The sequence below is a fragment of the Malus sylvestris genome, chromosome 15 (assembly GCF_916048215.2).
Source record: "Malus sylvestris chromosome 15, drMalSylv7.2, whole genome shotgun sequence".
In the NCBI taxonomy this organism is placed as follows: Eukaryota; Viridiplantae; Streptophyta; class Magnoliopsida; order Rosales; family Rosaceae; genus Malus; species Malus sylvestris.
The window spans coordinates 42,125,050-42,151,559 of record NC_062274.1 but is presented as its reverse complement, the minus strand read 5'-3'; the positions used below and the strand labels follow the sequence as shown (position 1 = coordinate 42,151,559).

The window sequence follows — 26,510 nt, the reverse complement described above, 5'->3', positions numbered from 1 at the left end:
AAAAAACCTGATCTGTTATGAACTTTTTATACACAAAATTAAAACTCCTTTGATTTCATTGAACACCGTTTTCGGTGTCACAAGACCTAATAGCCACCAGACAGCCACGAAATGTTTACAAGTCGGTGGTAGAAATTTTAAATTATTTAATAGAGTCAGCTCCTAATTAATTTAATCTTTATGTGCCTATGTCAGAAAAGATGCTCATTGTTATCGGTGTCCATATTCCAAATTACTTTTTTTTTTAAATGGGCGCCAATCCTGAGCACCCAAATTCTGAGTTCAAATTTATAATTTATGTTTTTAGAGATTACAAATCTTGGATAATTTGAAGCCTTGGTTAGTTTTAATTGCTTCCATCCAAGAAAATGAGGAGTACTGCCACATTATTCATAATCAACACCTGCACCGCATAACAAAAACACACCCAAAAAAAAAAAAAAAAATTGATTTTAGGACAAATTAAAATGGAAGATTAATATAATAAGTTCAGTAAGAGTAGAAATGGAAATTTATCTTAGTAAATTCATGTGATTTGAGAGAGAAAAAATAATCCTTACAGAGAGTGTTTTATTTCAACACTTTCTAGGCTTCTCCCAGTTTTTGTGAATCAACGTCTTCTGGGACTTTGGACCTTTGGTTACTTGGCAAACTCTGTATACAAACAACAAAGAGAACAAGATTTAGTTGTTAAAAAAAGATGTATTTTGATATGGGTTCAAAGTAAAAAATTGGATTTATTTCAAAAGTTAAAAGTCACTAAAAATTAAACATATTTCAAAAGTAGATCTATAAAATTAGACCTATTTCAAATTTTCCCTTAAAAAAATTAGAGAGGGAGAGAACTAACTTAATGAATTAATAACTGAGTTTGATTCACCATCATGCACATCTCATATAGACAACCAACTTCAACTTATCTACTATCACTTCTATGTAATCCATATAACAAAACTCACCAAACCAATTTTCTAGTCTCAAACGCCCTAGTATGTTACGTACACACCTACATGCACCAGCTTCCAAACTTCATCGCATGACACCAGCCTCCGAGCTGTGAACCTTCAGCACAAATAGAAATAGAAAGTTAATAATTCAGAAAAAAAAAATATAATGGAGATTGTATCTCAACGAGTTCATCTCCTAGTCCTAACAACTCCTAATCCCCAACAAATCGGATCCAAAACTTCAAGATCTAATGTTTGATTAAGAGAAGGAAGGGTGATGGGGAAGAAAACGGGAGAAAAGGAAGTAGATGTAGAAAACTGATGGGAATATGGAAAGTATGGGGTTGAAAGAAAGGAGCTTCAAGGTTGAGATTGAAAGCAAAATCGGATCTGAAAAAGAGGAAAAGGAAAGAGCTCTCGCACAGAGAGAGAGAGAGAGAGAGAGAGAGAGAGAGAGAGAGAGAGCTCCCACAAAAGGAGAGAAGAGCACTCACAAACGAAGAGAAAAACTCTCACCAACTCCTCTGTAATCCAAAATAAAACAAAGGGGGGAGTGAGAGTCTTGAGGAAAAACACAAGAAGAGGAAAAAAGGAAGAGAGATGTCCATGGTGACGAGAGAGAGAGAGAGAGTGTTCGAAAAAACAAAGGAACACTAATGAAAATGATTTGAAAACTTTGAGTTTTAACGATAAGGATAAAATAAAGGGTAAAATGAATTGTATCAGAGAGAGAAAGAGAGTGCGTGTGTCCGAAAAAACCAAAGGAAAACTAATGAAAAATGTTTGAAAACTTTGAGTTTTAACAATAAAGACAAAATAAAGGGTAAAATGAATAGTATCAGGATTGACTTTTTAGTGTAAAAATGTGATTTTTCATTAAAGTGAACAATATCGAGAGTTTTTCATTAAAGTTCCCAAAAAACAAAGGAGAAAAAGGAAAATGAAGAGAGAGAGTTAGCTGATTGGCTTTAGGCATAATATATTGACAATTAAAAAACTTAATAATTATTATTTTGACATTAAAAGAATCTAATAATTATTATTTTGCATTAAAAAGCAAAATAATGAACACAAATTTGAAGAATGACACTATACATCGGTGTTGGAATTGTACATGATTATATATACATCAAAATGAGAATAATACAATTAACACATTCAAAGCATTCTCTTCTGCAAGTGCTAGAAAAGCTTTGTGGGCAATGTAATCGTGCCTAAAACAAATTTTGTACACTTGAATGATTTTTCAACTAAAAACCGACTTCTAGATGAAATTTGACATAAGGCCAGTTTGAGACAAAGGCTAAGACACCCAAGATTGCTGTGTTAAAGTTTCAAAATTTTCTACAAAGCCAATCTTTCTAGTTTTACGTACGAAAACAATTGAAGCTGCATTCTCATCAGAACTATGCAGCTATGGGAAAACGAAGATTTCAAGGCCTTCTTGTTTTCTCCCAATGACATTCCATATATGCTTGGAAAGATACGAAGTGTAGTTACAATGTTCATATTTTTCCAAAATTTTCTAAGAGACATAATGGTCTCAAAACGGGCACGGAATGCAGCCAAATAACAAGTTAGCATAAGTAGCGCGTCACAGCGGCACCTCAAACTTCCCAGATTAAATGTACTTGATTAAAGCAAACTGAGTTTCATGCCATACATCATCAACGAAGATACGGATGTCATCTTTTTGTACAATTTTACAAAACTCAATTATGTGCTACGTGGAAAGTGTTATCGCCGTTTTACCACTTATAGCGTAGGTTGGACTTCTCTGCGGAATTCATCAAGTTCTTCCTCTGTACTTGTATCAAACGACATACAACATGCCGCAACCACTTACAAGTTCAGGATGCACACAGTCATGATCAAGTCAACGGTTAACCTAAGGATTCTAACTAATACAAGTCTGCTTTGATAAGCTAAAAAAAATCACCAGCAAAGCGCTGCATGACAACTCCACACTTGTCCTCCTCCACTACTAGCATGTAATGGAAAAGGAATGGGACATATCATATGGAGTAAGAAGAAAAATTTCATAAATTTAGATAACTTCTAGACCACGTGGTGGTTATGGTTATGGATTCCCACACATGAAAAAGTTTGAATGGTGAATTACTCTGCCTTACTCTAAAACTATTCGAAGTAAGGTAGATCAAGGTAAGAACGCCTTCGTAGTCTACTCATGGACTAAACAGCTTTCACCCTGAAGTTGCACAAACAAAGCAATGATGCCACCATCATCTTGCTTCGGAGCCTCACTGAGATTGATCATGCTTGTACTGCAAGATATGGAGACCTAATCTAACCAGGAATCAATGAGTTTCCTATGATCTTGGAATCATTGCAATCTAAGGATTGACGTGCACCACAAATAGTCACACTCCTAATAGGATGTAATATCTATTCCTATATATCCTCTGGAAATCTCAAAGGCATCATTGAAGACGAACGAGGAAAACAACTTGAAGGTCCATCCAACAGGTGAACAACCTTGGTCCAAACCATGGTAATACTCCAAGAGATACGTATTTTTAATTATTTAATTATATACATGATTAAATACAAGTTCATGACAAGAGACCCAAAGATGGGAATAATCTTTTCTAGATCATCGCCATTGTTTGTTCTTTCTTACACCATTCACTGCAATACCTAACACTTCATTTTGATATTGATTGTGAAATTGCATTGCGGTGTTAGAAGATGGATAGCTATACTAAATTGGTATACTCTAAAAACACCTTGGTACATATCTTATGTTAGGTCGGTTGCAAAACATCTTGTTTGTTGAAATACTTCGTACAAAAAGTTTTTCCATTGAACTAGGAAGGTAAAGGAAGAAAGTGGGTTTGAGTGCAAATTCCTCATCCTCAAATTACCTATTTTCGAGGGTTGTTGTCCCTAACTAATTTAATTGTAGGAGTTAAATCTTATTATAATTCGAAAAAACAAGAGCAGCAAATCCAAGAAAATATAAATATGTATTTTTGGATTAAAGGGATTCACAAATAAAAGAGCATGGAATAACCTAAATTCCAAAATTTTGAAGAGCTTTGAAACTTCACTATATCACAAGTTTAAAAATTAAAAGTTATTGTCTCGGAGGAGTGTCATAGGCGTCTTGTTTAGCCCATTCTGTGTTGTTCAGTTAGCAGCTTCAGAGGTTCTAGCCGTAATTATGATTGGCGATCTACGGGGCACAGACACATGGTGCCTTAACCCGGAAGTCTAGTGCATCATCCGGCCCTTAGATAAATTATGCAACCATAAAGGTTGTTTGTAACATTCAAACCTGGGCTCTACACCTTTCGAGAGAATAATCGAAAGAGCGATCCATAAATCATTTGAAGGTGGTTTTGAACTCCAAATTTGAGTACGACTACTTATATCCTGGACCAGCATACTAAGCCAAGTACGTCCTGCAACACTATATGTTAAGTAGGTTTGAATAAGGCATCCAAACTAGAAAATCCTCAAGAGGAATTTTATTCCAACGGAGCTGTTGAGTCCATGACCAGACTTCTGAAGTAACGATATTCAGATCAACCTTACTCTAGCCTAAAAAAATCATGATCCCACATCTTTTATCATAGTATCACCTTTCATTACAACACATGAGACAACTACAGAGTCACACAAAAGAAAAAGAGAATCAATCAAAAGTGCTCTTTTTAAGAGTGGCTAAAATAGTTTACACCATACTTAACAATATCTTTTGTTATATTTAAAATCAATTTTTATCTAATATACATTTATTTTTATCAATCTTTGCTATATATTTAAAATAGTGAGGCAGAAGAAACCTCAAATGAAAATTCACAAGAGTTTGATTACGTCCTTATCAAATCGCTGAAAAAAAGTCCTCTCCAACTCAAGAAAAAAACTAGGTAATCATACTTTATCCTTATTTTCTATACAATATAAATCTATTGATATGCAAATTCATTGCATGTATTTCAATATTTTATTTTTTTCCTTGCTTAATTTGTTTTCTTGGCAATGAAGAGCACTGTAGGAAAACTTTTGGTATTCCGGTGAACAACTTTTGTCATCTTTTATCAATGTAAATGAAACAATATTCATTAATACTTTTTGCATGTAAATAGCATAACGTTTCGTAGTTTATATATATATATATATATAAGTACTACTATTAATTGAAAGCCACATAAACTATCTAAGTGGAATGTGTCGATCTAATATTTTTTGCACATAGATAGAGAAAATGTATGATCTTTTGTATGGGGACTATATCAATCAAATCTGTTGAATGTAAAATGTTCATAGCTTTCAATGTAAACAATATTAATCTTTTATATCTTTTGGCATAATTTTTAACACAATTCTTAATCCCATAGGAACCCACTGGCTACAATTTCTAGTGTATACTGCATACAAAGAAGAAACTAGAGTTGGAAGACATAACAATTTGTAATTCATTGGTTTCTTTTTTTTCTTACAGGAATAAAAGCTAATGGCATGACACGCAAGTAATCCATAGTGTTGAAATTACATTCTCACCTACAAGCATCCCTTAGGTGAGAGAGATTTGGTCTTCCTTGTTCATCTATCCTTCTCATCAAGCATTTTTGAAAGGTGTTATGTTCTTTTGGTCACAAGGTAACCAACACTCATGTTCCTTCACTGTTGGGATTTAATACTAAGAGATGAAATTAAAACCTTAAAATTACATTAATTTTTCTCCAACCCTTAGTACTGAATCCAAATGAAAGTGATGATTCATTTTTTTATTGTGACTAGGTGAACATTTATGCTTCAAATGAGGCTTTGTGCTAGATTATTTGGTATAGAGTGATCTCTCTTTCTTGAGAAAATTTAAATATAATAAGTTCTATATAATTACTTCGCGATGAGAGAACAAGAACAGTGTTGCATACAAATTCCAATCATATATTTACTTCTGAGACGCTTTGTTTGATTAATGATAATTTTTAAGTGTTACTGATACACGTAGTGTTATTAGTCCTCTCATGTTATAGTTATTAATTTTCATACAAATTCCGGTGATATACTATCAAGGACGAAGCTATAGAAGGGCAAGAAGGGTGGTTTCGCCCATCTGGTCTCGTCGGAAGTTTTGGGTTTACTACAGTTCTGGTTTCCTTGTTGCTGAGCAGCTTTGCTGTGCGTGAGGGTTTAAAATTTTTTTTGGTAAGGTTAGGACAAAACGACGACGTTTAGGTCCTGGTTAATTCTTTTTTAGAAAATTCCCATTAGTCGGATGGCACCGTTTCATTGGCTAGTTAAATATTTTTTGAAAATTCCCACTTTCGAAACCAATCAAATAGCAATACCAAGAAGTTGTGCTCCCAAAATTGGAATTCAATTTTTGCCCCTTCAAAAAGTCAAAGGATCTCTCCAAACCACAAACTATAAATCGATATATGCCTATAAGAGCAGTTCCACCTTGTCTAAGGCTCCATCGGGCTATCCACTATGATATCCACTGAGTGAACAGTAACTGCCTTTTGCATCTCCATCCTTACACTAAATAGCCCTGGAATAAAATATTTTTTTCAAATAATACAAAATAATTTTATTTATAATTTCGTATAGGATTTTTAATCGGTCTCGTTGTACCACTTTCTATTAAAAAATTAATTAATTAAATATTAAAAAAAACAAAAAACAAAAAACCAAAATAAACACCCACACCCAGATTTTCAACCTGTGTCCCCCTCCTCCCCCCTCCCCCCCAACGCACCCAAACCCTCCTCGCCTCTCTTCCTCCATCTTCACCACCCCACCGCTGCCTCTCTTCCTCCATCTTCACCATCCCACCCACCTCAGCCTCCATCAACGGCCCTGATCTTCCCCACTACCTAACCAAACTCTCTCTCTCTCTCTCTCTCTCTCTCTCTCTCTCTCTCTCTCTCTCCCCCCCCAAAAACAAATCCCAAATCGTGCGATTTGGGCATGCCAGTGGAAAGAAGGGGATCCCGAGTGCGTGAGGGCAAAGGCAGTGTGGGGTGCAACGTCAACTAGGGTGGATGAGGGATTGGATCTCTGCCATTTGTCTGTGGGTGTTCATCAGCCTCGGCGACGAACTCCAGTGAGAGTCGTTGAGTTCGAAGCTTACTGGGTTTTATAATGTTTTTATTTTTATTTTTTGACTTTTTTTATTAATATTTAATATTTTTATTAATTTTATATTGTGACTAACGTCAGCCCACGTCAAGTTGCCTTCGGGCTCTCAAGCTAGCAACTTGTGTCGAACCTCTCCCTCGGGCCCGCTCGGGCTCCATCGCTAACACACACTGGACCAAGTCCCTCGGGCTATCTGGCTCTGTTCCAACGCCAGTCCACCGAGCATTAGCCCACGGTGGAACTACTCTAAGGGTTCCAACTCGTTACAAGAAAAGAGATTTTATTAAAAAAAATATAAGTGGAGTTTACTTTTGAGAGAATTATTTCAAATTTGGAACATCATTCATACTAACATATGTACTGACTACTAGTTAGTCATTCTAAATAGTTCAAACTTGAATAACACAATATATTTTGAAACCTTCTAGATTTTGTGATATATTCCTAGTCCTATTCCAATTTCAATTTCAATTTTGAGACAACATATGTTGTTTTACCTTGTATTCCGGGCACATTGAAGAACATCTCCACATATATTAAGGTTGATTATGTTTGTATCAGGAGCCATATGGATTCCATGGTCAGACAGCCGGACATGGAATTTCTACCTTAACAGTGGATGGTAAATTTGCAAATTAATCACTAAATTTCAAACACCTATTTTCTTAGTGAAAAAGGATTGGGCTAGAATATTACTTTAGGTTATCCCCTTCCAAAAAATTTGACATCTTGCCCATGATTCCTTTGGATGGATCTACAAGACAACAGGGTTGTTGTACCTTCTTGTTTTTGCTTTTGTTGATAATAAGTTAATTATGCAACTTTTTCATAACATAAAATTTTATAGGCAACAATTATAACTTGTTTGTATTAAAAAATTATGAACGACACTAATATTGTCTACTATCTAAAAGAGTTTGATTGTCTACATTTTTTTTAGACTGTTTATCTTTTAAAATTTCGCCCGTCCTCTCCATGATTCCTAGCTTTGCCCCTGCACACTGTGACGTAGTACTATTAATCCGTTCACGTTATAGTTATTAGTTTGCATACAATTTCTAGGAAAGAGATCCATGATCTCTTTCACCAAGGCCACCATATCAAGTAGGCTTGACAAACGGATCGTGTCTGTCGTATTCGTGTAACACCTGTTATCTTAACGGGTCATGTCGTGTCACACCCGTTATCTTAACGGGTCCTTAACAGGTCGGGTCACTTTACCCAACGGGTAAAGTGACCCGACCCGTTATGACCCATTATGACAGTTAAGAAAAATATATATTTTTTCTTAAATTTGCACATACCACACATTGCCACATAAATATTACTTCAAAACATTAAAACACATTTGTCATTTAAGTACTACATATACACTTGAAAATAAGAGTCTAATAAACAAACATCCATACACTACTAGTCTATCACAAAATATTAAATGTGCAAGGATATGCAAAATGAAGGAGTTTTTGTTTTCAAGGTTGTGAAGCCTTTCTCGAAAGTTTAAACCTTGCCAATGGAACGCAAAGCTTGCATGTTATTCCTTTTACAAAATCCTCAATTTTCATCAATCATCATGACATAAGATTTTGTGGTATCCACTAGTGTAAATATTTTAAATGAAGATCGAATTTATTCATTGTATTCATATAGGGTCAAGGAGTGTAACTGCAAAAAATCATCAAAATCGAAGTTAAAATAACCGTTAAATCGTGATTTTTCGTTGATAACCGTCGAAAAGTTTTGTCCCGTTACTTGATCTCTGAATGTTTATTTTTTTTGCAATTTTTGGTATATGCGATCTTGAAGTATATACAAATATGTTTGACGGTTGGATCGTTGAAACTAGTTTCGTATAATGCGTATCGCATCAAAACAATGGATTCATTAACACTTAAGAGTTTATTCATACTTTCAATAAGTATAACATAAGATTTTGTTGTATCCACTAGTGTAAATATGTTAAATTGAAGATCAAGTTCTTTCATTGTATTCATATAGGGTCAAGGAGTGTAGCTGTAAAAAAATCATCAAAATCGGAGTTAAAATAACCGTTAAATCGTGATTTTTCATTGATAACCGTCGAAAAGTTTTGTCCCATTACTTGATCTCTGAATGTTTGTTTTTTGCGATTTTTAGTGTATGCGACCTCGAAGCATATACAAACAAGTTTGACGGTTGGATCATTGAAGTTAGCTTCGTAGAATGTGTATCTCATCAAAACGATAGATTCATTAACACTTAAGAGTTTATTCATACTTTCATTAATAATACCATAAGATTTTGTGGTATCCACTAGTGTAAATATTTTAAATTGAAGATCAAGTTCATTCATTGTATTCATATAGGGTCAAGGAGTGTAGCTGTAAAAAATCATCAAAATCGAAGTTAAAATAACCGTTAAATCGTGATTTGTCGTTTATAACCATCGAAACGTTTTGTCCCATTACTTGATCTCTGAATGTTTGTTTTTTGCAATTTTTGGCGTATACGATCTTGAAGTATATACAAATATGTTTGACGGTTGAATCGTTGAAACTAGTTTCATAGAATATGTATCGCATCAAAACAATGGATTCACTAACACTTAAGAGTTTATTCATACTTTTATTAAATATAACATAATATTTTGTGGTATCCACTAGTGTAAATATTTTAAATTGAAGATCGAGTTCATTCATAGTATTCATATAGGGTCAAGGAGTGTAGCTACAAAAAATAAAAAAATCGGAGTTAAAATAACCGTTAAATCATGATTTTTCGTTTATAACCGTCGAAATTTTTTGTCCTGTTACTTGATCTCTGAATGTTTGTTTTCTGCAATTTTTGGCGTAAGCAATCTTGAAGTATATACAAACATGTTTGATGGTTGGATCGTTAAAACTAGTTTCGTAGAATGCATATCGCATCAAAACAATAGATTCACTAACACTTAAGAGTTTATTCATACTTTCATCCAGTATAACATAAGATTTTGTAGTATCCACTAGTCTAAATATTTTAAATTGAAGATCGAGTTCATTCATTGTATTCATATAGGGTCAAGGAGTGTAGCTGTAAAAAATCATCAAAATCAAAGTTAAAATAACCGTTAAATCGTGATTTTTTGTTGATAACCGTAAAAATGTTTTGTCCCGTGACTTAATCTCTGAATGTTTATTTTTTGCAAATTTTGGCGTATGCGATCTTGAAGTATATACAAACATGTTTGACTGTTGGATCGTTGAAACTAGTTTCGTAGAATGCATATCCCATAAAAACAATAGATTCACTAACACTTAAAAGTTTATTCATATTTTCATTAAGTATAACATAAGATTTGGTGGTATCCATTAGTGTAAATATTTTAAATTGAAGATCGAGTTCATTTATTGTATTCATATAGGGTCAAGGAGTGTAACTATAAAAAATCATCAAAATCGGAGTTAAAATAAGGGTTAAATTGTGATTTTTCGTTGATAACCGTTGAAAAGTTTTGTCCCATTACTTAATCTCTGAATGTTTTTTTTTTTGCGATTTTTTGCTGATGTGATCTTGAAGCATATACAAATAAGTTTGACGGTTGGATTGTTGAAATTAGTTTTGTAGAATTCGTATCCCATCAAGTTCAATGGTGTGTGTGTATATATATATTTATTAAGTAGATTTAAATTTATTTATGTACGTATAAAACTTAAGAAATTGAATGATATATATATTTAAACCAATCTAATGGTCACCAATTTTTAATATTTAATTTAATATATATATATATATATATAATTATTATAGTTTTTGTTAAATTAATATATATATATATATATATGTATTATAGTATTTTTTAAGGGTTATAAAATTATAAAATTATAAAATTAATATTTTACTTATCGTGTATCGTGTTACCCATGTGTATACCCGAACTAACCCGTTATCTTAAAAGGTGCTTATTGGGTTACACGATAACAACCCGATTCGTTATCGTGTCGACCCGAAAACTTGTTAATTTCGTGTCGTGTCGTGTCGGGTTATCGGGTCGTGTCAGGAATTGCCCGGCCTAATATCAAGTGATTTGGGCATTTGAAATTTGATCCAACGGCTAAAAACATGGGTCCCCTTTATAAGTTATAATAATTTTAGTCATTGAATTAAATTTCAAAAATTTGGATCACTTGAACTTAGGTGAAAGAGAACCGGAGAGGATCTCTTTCCCAATTTCCAGTCATATATTAACAGCTTTTCTGATGTGACTGCTCATGTCGTATGGGAAATGAGAGTCTATGTTAAATAATTTTTTGATCTGACTTTGCTGACATCAAGGAAAAAAATAAATTATACGGAGAATAAAAAAAAAAAGACGAAAGGTGTTTAAGGCACCATAAATAATTAATGAGGTGCTTTAGGTACCTCAAATGATTCATGTGTTAATGAATTAATCATTTTCACTTAGCTCCACTCATTGTTGCAGATGTTTTCATATCTACTTCTCAAAAGTAAATATTCAGTGATTCATGTGTTAGCTAATTAATCATTTTCATCCACTCCTTATTCGAGGAAAAGTTTTCGACTTATTTCTCAAAGAGCAATATTAAGGAGAGTAAATTTAAAGACAAAATTTATCAATGTATCACCAATAAAAAATGAATATGTTTATCAACATTTAAGTAATAATTCAATTATTTACTTGGAACTTTCAACATAAAACGCATATCTAACAAGCAATCGGTTCGGACATTCAAATCAAATATAAAAATGAAATACTCATTAAGATTTTATGAAAAGCCTTAGAAAAACCATGCAACCCTTAACACGTGGTGTTCATCCTAAATGAAATTACAATTATTAAACCACAAAAAGCGATCACCAATTTCAAGGAACCTTTTGACCAAAATTGCATCGAATTAGTTTTCTAAATATCCTAATGGTCACAAATTACTAAGACAATTAGATAGTTTAAAACAATGATTAATAATTCAAAACATGCATACATAATATCATAAGTAAATTGAAAAGAAATTACATATTCTTGCTAAGGCTCGTGGCCTCGCCCTAGTAAAAGAAACTAGCTACGAACAATCATAAAACAAAATATTATTAAGAACTTGGAAAGAAAACACATTGAAAGTAAATTTCAATCGTCAAAAGCTCTCTAAAGTAGTTTCTCCCTTTTACCATAATGACTAAATAGCCTTTTTATACTACTACAAACTCAAACCCTACCTAGAAAAAGGTCTTAGAAAAAAAACCAAGAAACATAATAAAATAATAAACTAGCAAATAAAATGTTTCCTATTTGAACTGAAATTCGGACTTCTCAGAAAACCAGACTTTTCACAGATCAAATCCACTCCGATTGATCTCAAAAGGTGTCTTTTCAAAGCTTAAGTCGTCCCTAACAAATTCTCAGAAGTAATCTTCTTGAAAATATATCATCTTGACCTCCAAAATACCCACAATGTCCAAAAAGTTAATTTGACAAAGCTACACGCTGTGCCTTTATTTCATTACCACGGTCGAACGGCTTAGTACAATCATCTTAAAAAACTCTCAAACATCCTACAATTGGAATCGCTCTAAAATTCGTCCGTTTGATTATGTTATGCTCAAGAGAAAGTCGCTCCAAAATTCATTTTGAAGTTTTTTGGTTTTCAACATTTCATACATAAAGTTTTTTTCATCCCAGTGGTATCTAAAGTCATAATTCTAAGACACTTTCATACTTCCGTTAAGTTTTCCGTTAGAATCTCTGTTAACTGATGACGTGGTGCCTATGTGGACAATGATTGGGAGCCACAAGTCAATCTGGGTCCACGTGGATATTAGAAGATTAAAGAAAAAAACTAAAACAAAAATTTAGAATTTAAAAAACTAAAAACCAAACCTAAACCTAAAAAATTTAAAATTGCAACCTTCTCTGCACCCAACCTTCTGCCTCTCTCTGTTTCTTCTTCTCCATCCAACACAGAAAGCCATCAGCCGCACCGCCTAACCCAACCCACTTGTTCCTCCCAGTCCACTGAGACCATCCAAGCCGCTACCTAAGCCACCATCCTTTGGAAAACTGCTTTGCTTCGCTCGTTGAAAAGGCTGCTCCTCTCTGTGCTATGGTCCAAGTCTAATCCCAACAATAACAAAAAAATCAGAACCCTAAAAATTCCAATTCTAGAGAGAGTGGACAAATTTCGAGGGGCTTGAGAAATCAACGACAGAAGAGACGGCGTCGTCGAAGCAAATGTCTTTGTCGCCGAGATCACAAAACTCGGATCTGTCCCTATACCCTTTCAATTTCTCCTCCGCTACAAAGCCCAAGCCCACCACCGTCGCTTCCAATTGGCTCCATGACTGTTGGCAGCGTCCTCTACCCCTCCAACCCCACCTGCATGACCGACGCCACCTTCCTCGACACCCAAATAACACTACTCGACGCTGCTGCAAAAATTAATGGTTCATCAGCGCTGCTGCCCAAGACCGTCAATGAAGTTTTGCTAGAAATTGTGTCTGGCAAGAGTTGGAAGGAGTGTAAAGATGATTTTGTGCTTGTGCCGCCGTCGCCGGAGATGAAGAGATTGTGCAGCGGACTATTTTCCTTCAATCATATCTCGGTCATCTCATTCGGGTTGATTGATATGGTCGAAGGGTTGGTAGTTGGGTTTGTAAATTGTGCGAAGAAGAGGGCGATGGCCAAGGGGGCAGTTTTAAATTTTTTAGGTTTAGGTTTGGTTTTTAGTTTTTAAAATTAAAAAAAAAAGAGAAATTATATTCACACACACCCAAATTACTTCTCCCATACCTTTTTAATTTTTTAATATTTTCTACACACCACTAACCCTTGATAGAAAAATATTAAAAAATTAAAAAGATGTGAGAGAAGTAATTTGGGGTGTGTGAATATAATCTCCCAAAAACAATTGTTTTAGTTTTTTTTCTTTTTTAATATCCACGTGAACCCAGATTGACACGTGCTGCTCAATTATTGCCCATATGAGCACCACGTCATCAATTAACAGAGATTTTGACGAAAAACTTAACAGATGTATGAAAGTGTCCTAGAATTATGACTTTAGATACCAGACTGGGATGAAAAAAACTTAATTTGTCAAATGTTGAAAACCAAAAAACTTCAGGACAGTAAACTCAGATTATTATGCAGTGGTGGACTTATTGGCATTAGGTCTTTCTTCCCTGCAAGTCATCCATTTAATAATAAGATAAAAAGATTCCTATCCTCTCGCGATGAGATTATTATTGTTAGGATAACAATTCATCAACTAGAAAAGCTTTTGATCCCACAAAAACTTGTTGGCTATATTCAAAAAGTACTTGCAAATACTTTCTAGAATTTGTGTTGTTTTCACACGTTTTATACCAACGATATTAAGGTTGTGGAGAAACTTAAGACAAAAATCAGACGCATAATAAATGCTCTTAGTCGCTTTGAGTATCACAATTTAACCCTCACATTTAACAAATATATATATTTTTAAATATTTTTATTAATCACAAGCAAAATTACTATTGCTTTAAGCTCAATGTACTAAAAGACGATAGTCGTTTGTCGGGCAGTGAGTTTAGAGAAAAAAAAATGGTGGGGACCATTTAAAATAAGAGAGTTTTAACAAAACACTCTCTGGTACTATTCACCAGGGGCGGATCCACAGTGGGGTCAATGGGGTCACACGACCCCTTGGAAGCCATGGAAATAACCTTGGAGCTGTTGGTGCGACCTCTTGGAGCTGCTGGTGCGACCTCTTGGAGCTGCACACCACGTGGTCGACGAAATGTCTGAAAGAAGAAGAAAGAGTTCGCTTGCAGGTTGAAGAAGAAGGAGGCTGCTGGAGCATTGATAGCCTCCTCGGACTTTGAGAGAGAACTCGCAGCCTCCGGTCTCGACCGAGCAACAAGCAAAATGCCGAAGCAGATCCATGAGATCAAGGATTTCCTTCTAACTGCAAGAAGGAAGGATGCCCGCAATGTCAAAATCAAGAGGACCAAGGATGCTGTCAAGTTCAAGGTTCGGTGCTCCAAGTACCTTTACACACTTTGTGTGTTTGATTCCGAGAAGGCCGACAAGTTGAAGTAATCTCTTCCTCCAGGTTTGAACGTTCAGGACCTTTGAACAAGGATTTTGGAGTAGTTGGTCGCGCTATCCTACCAAGACTCGATGAAATGACGATATGTATGCCGTTTTCTGTTAAAAAAAATTTGTGCGCTACGCGTTATCCTTATTGACCCCCTAACATTATTTCCTGGACCCGCCACTGCTATTCACTATACTTTTATTTGTCATTTTTCATTAAAATTAATTAATTAATTTTTTTTTTACTTTTTGTTAGTTTTCCTTCAAAATAAAGGATGTTTTAATGAAATGAGCTTAAGCAAACTTCTTTTTAACAAAAAAACCACCTAGTAACTTTATTTAATAATAAAGACTTAAATTTTAATGAAAAGTACTTCAAATTTGATGATAAGGAAAAAATATTATGAATATACTTCTAGCATTTGTTTGATTGTATAAATCATTTGTGGGTTTATTTAGGATACTCGATTGGACAATTGGAGAATAACACATTATAAATAATGACACAAGGATTGGAGAATAATACACATAATTCCTCAACCCACTTTTTTCCATCTCTCTCTTCCCTTGTGTCGCACCTCTCTCTCCTTTTCTCATAGAAAATATGTCATAACAAGTTATCAGCACAATCTTGACGCTACGCTAAGAAGAATTCATCAATCTTCAATCAGGGGAGTGCTACCCTTTAGTTATTCTTATTCGATTTTTTTTTTAAATTTTTTGTCCAAAGATAGTTCTTATTTGATTTTATTGAATTCATATACTTTTATCAATTCAATTTAATACTAGTTTGGCATTGAGGTACTTTAAAATAAAGCTGCTTATTTTTTAAGTTTTTTTATGTTTAAGATGTCTGGTAAACTCCAAAAAAAAAATGAATTATTTTGGAAGCTTTAGTGATTGACAGCAGAAATCATCAGAAAAGCTGAAGAAGCTAAAATGGTGCTTTGGAAAACTAGAATCTCTAACTCTCGTTCAATGACACCTTCGTCATTTTTACAAAAATACAAGCGTTGTCATTAACACTCAAACTAGAATCTCCAACTCTCGTTCGCCCCCTGCATTGGACCCTAGGACCGCAGTCGTCCCACCCACTCCCGCTCAACACCAACCATCAAACCTGCACCAACGTTCATCCCTATCCTCCTTCCAGATCCTCCAAATACACAAATAAGAAAGAGATTCAATCTTTCTGAGAAATCATTTTTTAAAATTTTCGGATTGGATCGCGAGTAAAAGATTCCGGCTTACAATCTTCCATCCCAAAATCCGAGCAAGAATCAGTCGAATAGATGAGAGAGATGATCAGATTGGATCCAGAGAGAGGTGATGATGGCGTATTATCTCAGAAAACAAACATAAAATAAAAGCACAAACTCACAAACAAAACTCAATTCACCTCCCCAAGTCTAAACCCTCTTCTAGGACTCCCTCTCCTGGCATCATACCCTTAATCTGCTCCGGCTGTTGTAGTCCCTTTCTCTATCTGTATCTCTCTGTGGAATAAGCAGGAGACGAAGGGAGCAATTTCGATTGTAATAATCGGGCCGATGACTGGGTGGTGGCTATGGTGGTGCTGACGGAGAAAATGAGGTCGAAGAGGATGCGTGAGAATCAGACGGTGAAAATGAGGGAGATGATAGGTTAGAGTAGAATCGAAGAGTCTAAATGCTTCTAGAATTCTAAAGAGAGATTAAAATAAAAAATTATAAATAAAAAAAAAGAAGTTATATTAGATAATTATTATATTACATTTAAAATCATATCATTTTTAATCATTTCGCATTGCCACATTCTTTCTTACACCATTCTTTACACTACAAAGAATACCTAAAATTCCAGAACTAAAGAGCTTTGAAACTTCACAATATCGCAAGTTTAAAATTTCAAGTTGATAGTGTCGGGAGGAGTGTCAGAGGAGTATCTTTTAGCCCATTCCATATTGTTCAATTAACAGCTTGAGAGGCTAGAGCTGTAATAAGTGCGGCTACGATTAGCAAGCTACGGGCATGAGTAGATGGCCCCGTGACCCTGAAGTTTAGTGCACCATCCGGTTTCCAGAAAGATTATACAACTAGAAAGATTGTGGGTTATAAGATTCAAACCTGGGCTCTACACCATTCGAGGGAATAGTCGAAATGGCGATCTGCAAATCATCCGAGGATGGCTCTGAACTCCGACCCTGAGCACGACTACTTCTATCCTAGACAAGCATAGTAGGTCAAGTACGTTTTAGGAAATCCTCAAGAGAAATTTTATTCCCATGAAGCTCCGATACGTGGAAATGCTCAAGTCTGACGTATAGGGTTTGACAACAAGATTCTAAAGGTGTTTTTGATCCATATGCAGGCGACCAAGTCCCTAACGAATTTTTGTTTAAGATTCACTATGGATAAACACGCAATTCAAACTAGGAAAGAATCCCCTTCTTGATTACACGATGCATTATTAAGATCTTTTGACTTATAATGGGGCCAAGGTGAAAGAACAAACGGAATCAACAAACAAGAAAGCTCAAACATGTCGAACTGGCATTAAAATCTAGAGGCCATTTCAAGTATGATTCAACACTTATATCATCCTTAATCGGATTAATGCATTACAGCAAGCCTGGGGCAAAAGATTTCTAATGGTCTTTAGACTTAGTGTAGGAGTAAGGTGGTACTCCGATGTCCAATTGAAAATATTTATAAATACTAAGTTTGTGATATGACATTTTTTTCGAATCAACATTATTACTTATGTATGGCTTCGAGCTTTGTCCCAACCCACAAGCTTACCCATGTTTCGTCTCATGACTCCTTACTTCGAAGTTAGCATGCGTCGTTAAGATTGACGAATTAAACTATATTATGCTATTAGGAAGCAAATGATGAAAATTTCAAAGTGTTTTACTCTAACTAGCTTAATAACTTGGGTAAAATAAACTTGCTAAAATATTTTCCATGCCATCTAAGTCATTCCAGGAATATATAAAGGCACATTCCACCTTGCATCCATCTTTTCAGCTATGCATTTGGAACTTCAGCCAACAGTTTATAATGTAATCTGGCAAGCTAGACTTAGGCATATTAAAGATATTACTTGTCTCCCAAGTAAGGAAACCTTGACCCAAGTCAAATTACGATATTTGGGGATTAAGCAACATAATCATGATCTTATAAGGATTGGGTATCTTTTCATAGATTTCCTCCTAGATATCCCCCGATTTAGTTGGGATCACTTTCCTTACAAGGACTTTCAAGATCCCTATAAATACTTTAGCATGGGTATTTATTAGGGGAACATCTCTCTCTCTCTCTCTCTCTCTCTCTCTCTCTCTCTCTCTCTCCGCTCAGACTACACACATATTCTATCCATGCCTAATAGAGGTCCATACGCTGCCTACGCGTAGCCACGTCCATGGAGAACTCATCTCCTTAACCCCCTGCCATAGGCTAGTCGTCAAGGATGGTTCACACCATTCTTCCTTAATACTACACTCGTGGTTTGATTCCTCATCCCAGAGATATGTAAGCAATCCTTTCTAGATTCAAGCACACCATTTTTTCAACCTCATTCTCCCCTCGTTAGAGATCCTGGGCAAATGCTATTGATTCTCACTTTTGTCTGTGAATGTGTGAGAAATTGGTTCCAACATATGACATACTACTAGGTGTCACTCATGGTTTGCAGAAGGATTACTTGACCATGTGGTGAGCATCCAACCATCTTCATTTGGGTCTGATATGGTTTTGTCCTCATCATCCTCTTTCTTAAACCTAAACCCCAAGCCTTTCTAATTTTCTTCCACTCTCCCTCCACTGATCCCCAGACCAAAGTCTTTCTCAAAGCTCACAAACAACGGATTGCCTGAACTCCAAATGAATCACCAACCTCAAATCAAACATGATAAAGTAATTAAAGTAAAAATGTCAAATTGGGGCCCTGAGCCTACATAAAACCTTGAAAATCATAAACATAACACTAAACTTTTCTTCTTGAAAACAAATGTTAGGATGGGTTTGGGACTTCCTGGTCCCTTCATATCTCTGCCACTGAGGTTGGCAATAGGGAATGATGGCCATAATTTCACTTATGCCACATGTATAAAGTAACATTGGTTCTTGAAGATGAAACCAATGAAATCAATAAATTTGGTAAAAAAAGTGTTTTGTACAAGCTGCAAAGACTTCGTGATCAATCAAAGCCTTGTAGATCAACAAAAGTTACCAAATGAATTTTTCAAACTGATAGGACATAGTAAAAAATTTCATATGCAACTTGGAACCAGAAAAATGACATGACATCAAATGACATTCTCATCTATGGTGTCTCAGAAGACACAACCATGCTACCAACAACTCCAAAGTCTTTTGCACAGAGAAACTACAATGTCTTCTACCACAATATCATCTTTCATTACAACACATGAGACAAATGCAGAGTCACTCAAAAGAAAAAGAGAATCAACCAAAAGGCCTTTTTTTATTAGTCACAAAAAAAGTTTACACCCTACTTAACAATATCTTTTGTTATACAATATTGATCTAATATACATTTAGTTTTATCAATCTTTGCAATATATTTAAAATAGTGAGACAAAAGAAATCTCAAAGGCAAACATACAAGAGATTGATGGCATCCATATCAAATCGCTGAAAAAAATCCTCTCCAACTTATAAAGAAACTAGATAACCATACTTTATTCTTATTTTTCTATACAATATAAAACTATTGACGAGCAAATTCATTGCATGTATTTCAATATTTCATTTTTTTTTTCGTTGCTCAAGCTATTTTCTTGGCAACGAAGAGTACTGCAGAAAAACTTTTCGTATTCCAGTGAACAACTTATGTCATCTTTTATCAATGTAAATAAAACAAGGGTAAATTACATAGTAGCCTCTTAAGTTTGAGGTCTATTACAACCCCATACAATATCTTTAAAACATTTCACTTTCATACCTCTTGTACTATTTTATTTCAAAATAATACCTCCGTTACATTTTCCATCCATTGATCCGTTAAGTGCTAAAGTGGCTACCACATTTGTGCCACGTGGCTGCCAAATGTGTGCCACATGGCAAAAAAAAAATATTTTTTTAAACCTGAATCTTCTAAATAAATAAATAAATAAAAATAAAAATAAAAAAAAACAAAAAATAAAAGCTGAAACACACCTCCCCCGCCCGCAACCCCCACTTCGTCTTCCCTCCCTCTCTCCCCGACCCAACTTGCAACCCAGAAGAAGAAGAAAAAAAAAACTCATCTTCATCTTCCCCAACCCCTCTTCCTCGCAACCCACCCCTTTCTTCACCCTCCCGTCTTCCTTAAACCCACCGCACCCATCCTCCATGTCCTCATCTGCACCCACCCGCGCACCTACACTCTGCACCCACCCTCTTCCCTCCTCTACACATCCCACTCCTTAAATCCACACTCATTGGGGAAGACGGGATCTGGGTTGTAGGGAAAGGGAGATGGGTTTTTTTTTTTTTTTTTTTTTTTTGTCTTTTCTAGATTGCAGGTAGTGGGTGAAGAGGTGAGGGTTAAGGATGGGTGCACGGTGGGTTTGGGGGATACGGGAGGGAGAAGAAAAGGGTGGGTTGCAGGGAAGGGAGGTCGAGAAAGATGAAGATGGTTTTTTTTTTTTTTTTTTTTTTTTTTTTTTGGGTTGCAAGTTGGGCTCGGGTGGGGGGGGGGGGGGAGATGGGAAGATGGGTGCGGAGGAGGATTTGGAGGATGGGTGGGAATGGTTTTGGATTTGGGTTGTAGGGAGGGACGATGGATGGGGAAGAAAGGGATGGGGTTTCGGCGGGCGGCTCCGGGGGGGGGGGGGGGTGATGGGATTTGGGTTTTCTAGGTTTTTTTTTTTTTTTATAATTTTTTTGGGTTGCAGGTTGGGCTTGGGTGGGGGGGGGGGGCAGAGATAGGAAGATGGGTGCGCAGAGGAGGTGGAGGATGGGTGCAGAGGAGGATGTGGAGGATGTGTGGGAGTGGTGTTGGATTTGGGTTGTAGGGAGGGACAATGGATGGGGAAGATGATGAAGGGATGGGGTTTCCGCAAGCGGGGGGAAGGGGTGGGGTGATGGGATTTGGGTTTTCTAAGTTTTTTTTTTTTTTTGGTTGAAGATTTAGGTTTTTTTTAAAAAAAAATTTCCACGTGGTACACATTTGGCAGCCACGTTAGCACTTAATGGATCAATGGATGAAAAATGTAGGATGTATTATTTTGAAATAAAATAGTACGTGAGCTATGAAAGTGAAATGTTTTAAAGATGTATGGGGTTGTAATAGACCTCAAATCCAAGGGGCTACTATGTAATTTACCCATAAAACAATATTCACTAATGTTTTTTTGCATGTAAATAGCTTAACGATTCATAGTCTTTTTATATAACTACTACTATCGATCAAAAGCCACAAAAACTATTTAAGTGGAATGTGTTGATCTATTATTTTTTGCATTTAAATAGAAAAATCTAGGGTACATTACATTTTACCACCTCAACCTTGGGGCCCATAACAATATCATACTTCATCATTTAACCACTGCAATGCCATACATCAGTTTCTGAATTCGTTGCAATGTTATACGTCCATCAACTTTTATGTTAATCTTTATGTTAAGTGTTAACGTGACAAATAGGAGATCCACTCCCTTACCTAACTAGGTTAAACAATTAATTAAATACTAACAAATGAAAGATTTTTTAGTTCTAAACAAAATTAAAATTAATAAAAAAATCTCTCCTCTTTCTCCAGCACGCAACACTTTCTGTATTTCTCACCCATAGCCCCAACCGTAAGACCCGCTGCCATAGCCTCCAACTAGATGTAAACAATTATACCTCATTCCTTCTCCTCCAACTCCCTCAAATTGAGAATCTCTACGACGGCATCCCTGGCGCCAGTGTCGTAAGGAAGGCGAGACCGTGGTGGGCACCAGCCCATTTGGTTGAATTATGCTTGCTGACGTCAAGGATGGAGACATCGGTGGGTAGGGATAGAGCCTGCGCGGACGGCTCCGTTTGGGTTGCTTTGCCGCCAGCCAGGGGACCAATTTCGAGTGGATATAAGATTTCGGAGGTGGACTCGCAGTTCGCATAACTAATGATATCCGGTTCACGGAACTAATGATGTCATCGGGCCTCATCTGCAATGATGATGTCAATAGGTAAAATAGGCCTCGTCGGAAAATAAACTTCGTCATGGATCACGATAAGTCGGAGGTGATTGTCGGGTGGGAGTAACAGTGGTGAGCCCAACCTTGGATGTGGGTGATTGGCGGGTAAGGGTGGCGGTGTGGGATGGGTTGTGGCTTTAGTGGTGGAGGAAGGAATGAGAGGAGAGATGGATGCAGGTCCCATATTTTTTAAAATAAAAAAATGTGAATGATTTATCCTCTATTTATTAATATTTAATTAATTTTTTACTTTAGTTGGGTGAGGATGTGGTCTCACGCTTGCCATGTCAGCAATTAACAGAAAAAATAACGGATTTTTTAGTGAATGTTTAACATTGTAATGAATTTGTAAGTTCATATATAACATTGCTGTGGATGCAAATTTCTTCCTCCTTGATCTTGGACAATTTTGCACCTACAAAACAATTAACACCTTAGGTTAAGGCTAAGAGCCTCACGCGCTCACGATGAATGGGGGGGCTTTGGCCGAAGAACCTCCGATGCCAAAGTTAGAATTTAGAGAGAAAGAGTGTTTAGAGAATTTTGGGATTTTTGCCAAAGTGTTGGAATGAGTTTTTGGTGAAAATAGGAGCCTATTTATAGGGCTAGGCTTGGCCATTTTTTCCAACGAATGGCCGGCCCTTGAAAGAGTTTTTATGGTTGAGATTTTGGTTTAATTAGCCAATTTATTGGCTAATTAAACCTTAAAGAATAAATTGGTGGTTACATATTTATTTAGAATAAATTGATAATTAGGTTATGAAAAGGTTATAAAGAATAACTAAATAATTAGCTAAAAAGGGGAGAAAAGGGTAAGGAAAGGTAGGAAATAGGATGGATCCCTTTTTAGATGGGGATGGCCGGCCATTGATGTGGTTTTGGGCGGTTTATTTGATATAATGGGTGATTAATGGATTAATTAGGAATTAATCCATTAATTAGCCAATTAATCTCTATTTATATGAAATAATTTGTAGGTTATAAAGTAATTACCTAAGATGAGGATGGATGAGATAACTATGAATTTGTTACCTTCCTTTGGGCACTTTTGACTTGGTTTAGGGATGATTGCCAGCTGCTCGCGCGTAGGAATCCCAGTATGCCTCAAGGGTATTTTTGTTCTCTTCTACCCAAGAATCCACGTGTGGCCTTGTGATTATTTTTGGCTCCACAAATGCACTCACACCTGTTGGGCTGCTCGCAGGAAAGGGCAACATGTGTAGAGATTTTCTGGCTTTAATAGGAAATTAAATCCTTATAGGAAAGGGAAATAAATTTCTCTCAAAGCCTATTTAAGTCCACCTGAAGTGGGTTATTAAATCAACTTTGGAGAGTGATTTATTCTACCCTACAAGAGAGAGAGAAAGAGAGCTTAGAGGATATTTGTTCCTCCTCCTCTAGCAATCTTCTACATCTTGTCCGTGCAAAGGACTGTCTTTTGTTGATTTCTTTGTCTTCTCCGTGCCGCATCGATGTAAGAAAATTTTAATTTTTCTTGTCTTCTTTTTGGATAGTGCTATTGTGGGGCAATCGCCGGGGTGGTGCAACACATCGGCTGGGAAAGGCCAAGAGTCGGCTCGGCATGGGCCGAGAAGGAATTGTGGCAGGGACCACTGCCTGGGTTGTTTGGCTTAGCTAGAGCCAAGGGCAGCTTGAACAGCTGGGGTTGTGAACTGAGGCGCTGGGGTGCAGTGCTAGGGTAGTCGCATGACTCATATCCTTTAGGCATTTAGACCTGACGCGGGCTAAGCTGGCGATTGAGAGAAATGAGAAGGTCGCGGGCTTCATAAGCTGCTGGAATGTTGGGCATGCAGACCTTCTACCCGCTAGAATGCTGGGTTGAGCTTCTCTGCTGAGTAATGCGAATGGCGTTAGTTGCTTAGTCCTCTTTGTCGGGAGAAAAATAGGCTACTCCTGAGAGATGAGGTAAAGAGGATCAAGGCGGATGCATTGGCTTGTCTGAACGTTGTTGTGTAACCTATTATGAATGAAGGTGGAAAGAAGATATCTTCCTGCCTACTCAAGAGATGGTGGTTGTGAAAAACTGAAGACTTCATCCATTGCTTGTCAGGGTCTGCCTGCTGCCGAGAGGTCTGTGATTGACATGACTTCTTCCAATGGGAAGAGAAATGAGGCTGCTAGATCTGAGCATGTGGTGCTGGCCATGTCGAGAATGGCTTGTACGATTGCTGATAGAATTGCTCAATGTAAAGGTCCCTTCATGCCCCTAGTGCTGAAGTCTGTACCAAGACATCCGTTGAGAGCCAAGTCTAGTTCACATTTGGAGAAGCTTGCTATTATAAAGAGCAATGAGATGGACTCTATAGCTAAGGTGGCGCTAAGGCCCACTTCCTCTGGTACCAAGATTGATTCGCCTGCTGGGAAGGAAGAGATTGCTTGCATGGGCAGCTGTTAGAAATCCACTAAGCCTGCTTCTAGGGAGGCTGATGAGATCTGTGTGCTCTTAAAACCAGATCTGCTTGAAGACATGGACGCTTGTGCCAAATTTGTTGATGGCGTTAGAAAGGTTTGGTTGCCCAAGTTCCTTTGCGAAGCATACGACATAATATATAATGACCGATTTGCTTGCTATGATGCAGATATAGCAAGGCTGCCAAGGAGGTGGCGAAGACTATGGTAGCTGAAGGTTATTCCTCGACTGAGGAGATTAAGAGGTTAGATTATGAGCTTGTTGCTTTGAAGAGGTCTAATATCTCTGCCCCCACTCAGATTCAAGATTTTGAGCACGTCGTTTCTGAGCTTCATTCTGCTGCCTATGCAAAGGATGAAGAGTGTATTGCTGCTTATAATCAAGTGATCCACTTCAAGAGAATCGTCGATAGGCTTGAACCCTAAGTGTTAGAACTTCAAGATGCACTGAAGATCAATGAAAGTCTGAAGAAGGAAGTGGATGAGCTGCAGCACATCCATGTTGGTCTGCTCGAGGAGAATGAGCAGCTGAAGGGTGAGAATGATGGGCTCGAGGTTTCGAGACATTCTCTATTTCTCTGGAATACTTGTTCACCTTTACTTTGAGGCCTTCATTGGTAAAGTGGTCGGAGATGTTGGTGTCCAGGCTGGTGCAGCCGGGGGTGAAGCGCTGGATAATGCTGCTGATGAGAATGTTGTGGCTGTTGAAGGTGTGGCGACTGAGTAGTCGTGGAGTGTCCAAGCTGCTGAAGAGGAGTCATCTAGGTAGTCTTTAGGATTTTCTTTGTTTCCCTTGTTGCTGTTTGCTTTTCTTGAACTCCTTCAATCTTTTCTAGTTGTTTATCAACTTTGCTAGAAAATTTAATAAACTTGCTTCCTTTGCTTTTCTTCATCTTCGCTTCTTTTGTTCAAGCCCTAACCTTTGGACTTTATAAACTAGTGGCAAGCGTGCTACTTTTTTATAAGCAGACAGGCCGCGTAGCCTTTGCAGCTGTAGGTGTTGGTGTAGAACTTTGCAAAGTTTTTAGCCATAGGGTCGGCAGCCGGACGCCTTACTTACAGAAGCAAATAAGTCTGCGTGACCACTAGGCTATTAACCTTGGCTTTCTCCACTTCCGTAGGTTGCGTAACAAGTATCACAACACTTTAGGACTTGGTGTGAGTCATTTTGCTCTTGGCAGAGGTGAAGCTTATCGACTACGTAGCATGTCGGTAGTGGATAAAACTTCGTATATGCACACTAGCTTGTTTAACCTTTCACAAGAATGTGTGGTTATATAAGTTTAGCGTGGTTTATTGCTCGAAGGGCAAGCCATAGGCAGTCTTCTGGAAACCGTAGGCTACCTTAGTGAACTCGATAACAGCTTTAGGGTTCCAGGGCAGCCATCCATCGGATGTACTGCGTAATGTGCCCCTTCCATCTCTAGGGCTTGGTTCCCCACGGATTAGGCCAAGGGACCCAAAATCCTTCAATTAGCTAAGCGTTGAAAAAGACCATTGTGGCTACTTCTAAGAATCCCGACGCAAGCCATCGTGCATCTAGTTATACTAGGGCAGCCAGGCTCATCCACGTCTTTTGGTTTCTTTATGTTAAACTTAGCACGCTCATCCTCAGTGGCCTCATGGCCAGGAGGTATGTGAGGTGGAGTCTTTTCCTTATAACAACGTCAAGATCAACAAAATTTATCATGATGTGTATAGCTGTCCGCAACATGCAAAGCATGTTGTTAAAGGGGTTTTCCTTTCCCTTGTGGTGACTCTTTCTGTGATAGGCATTGCATGTATGTTGAATCTAGCAAAC

The 26,510-nt window shown here is 37.0% G+C and overlaps 1 protein-coding gene and 1 long non-coding RNA gene across 2 annotated transcripts; one reads left to right on the top strand and one right to left on the bottom strand.

Moving 5' to 3' along the window:
- Nucleotides 1-44: 44 nt before the first annotated feature.
- On the bottom strand, nt 45-1,493 carry LOC126605748 (uncharacterized). Its single transcript, XR_007617036.1, has 3 exons — nt 960-1,493; nt 561-654; nt 45-403 (listed from the first exon to the last, which is right to left on the bottom strand). It is a non-coding gene; the product is annotated as an uncharacterized LOC126605748 (long non-coding RNA).
- A 13,366-nt stretch (nt 1,494-14,859) lies between these two features.
- LOC126604256 (60S ribosomal protein L38-like) lies at nt 14,860-15,180 on the top strand. The gene has a single exon (XM_050271434.1). It carries the CDS (start codon nt 14,941-14,943, stop codon nt 15,112-15,114), a length of 174 nt encoding a protein of 57 aa, XP_050127391.1. The 5' UTR covers nt 14,860-14,940; the 3' UTR covers nt 15,115-15,180.
- Nucleotides 15,181-26,510: the final 11,330 nt, after the last annotated feature.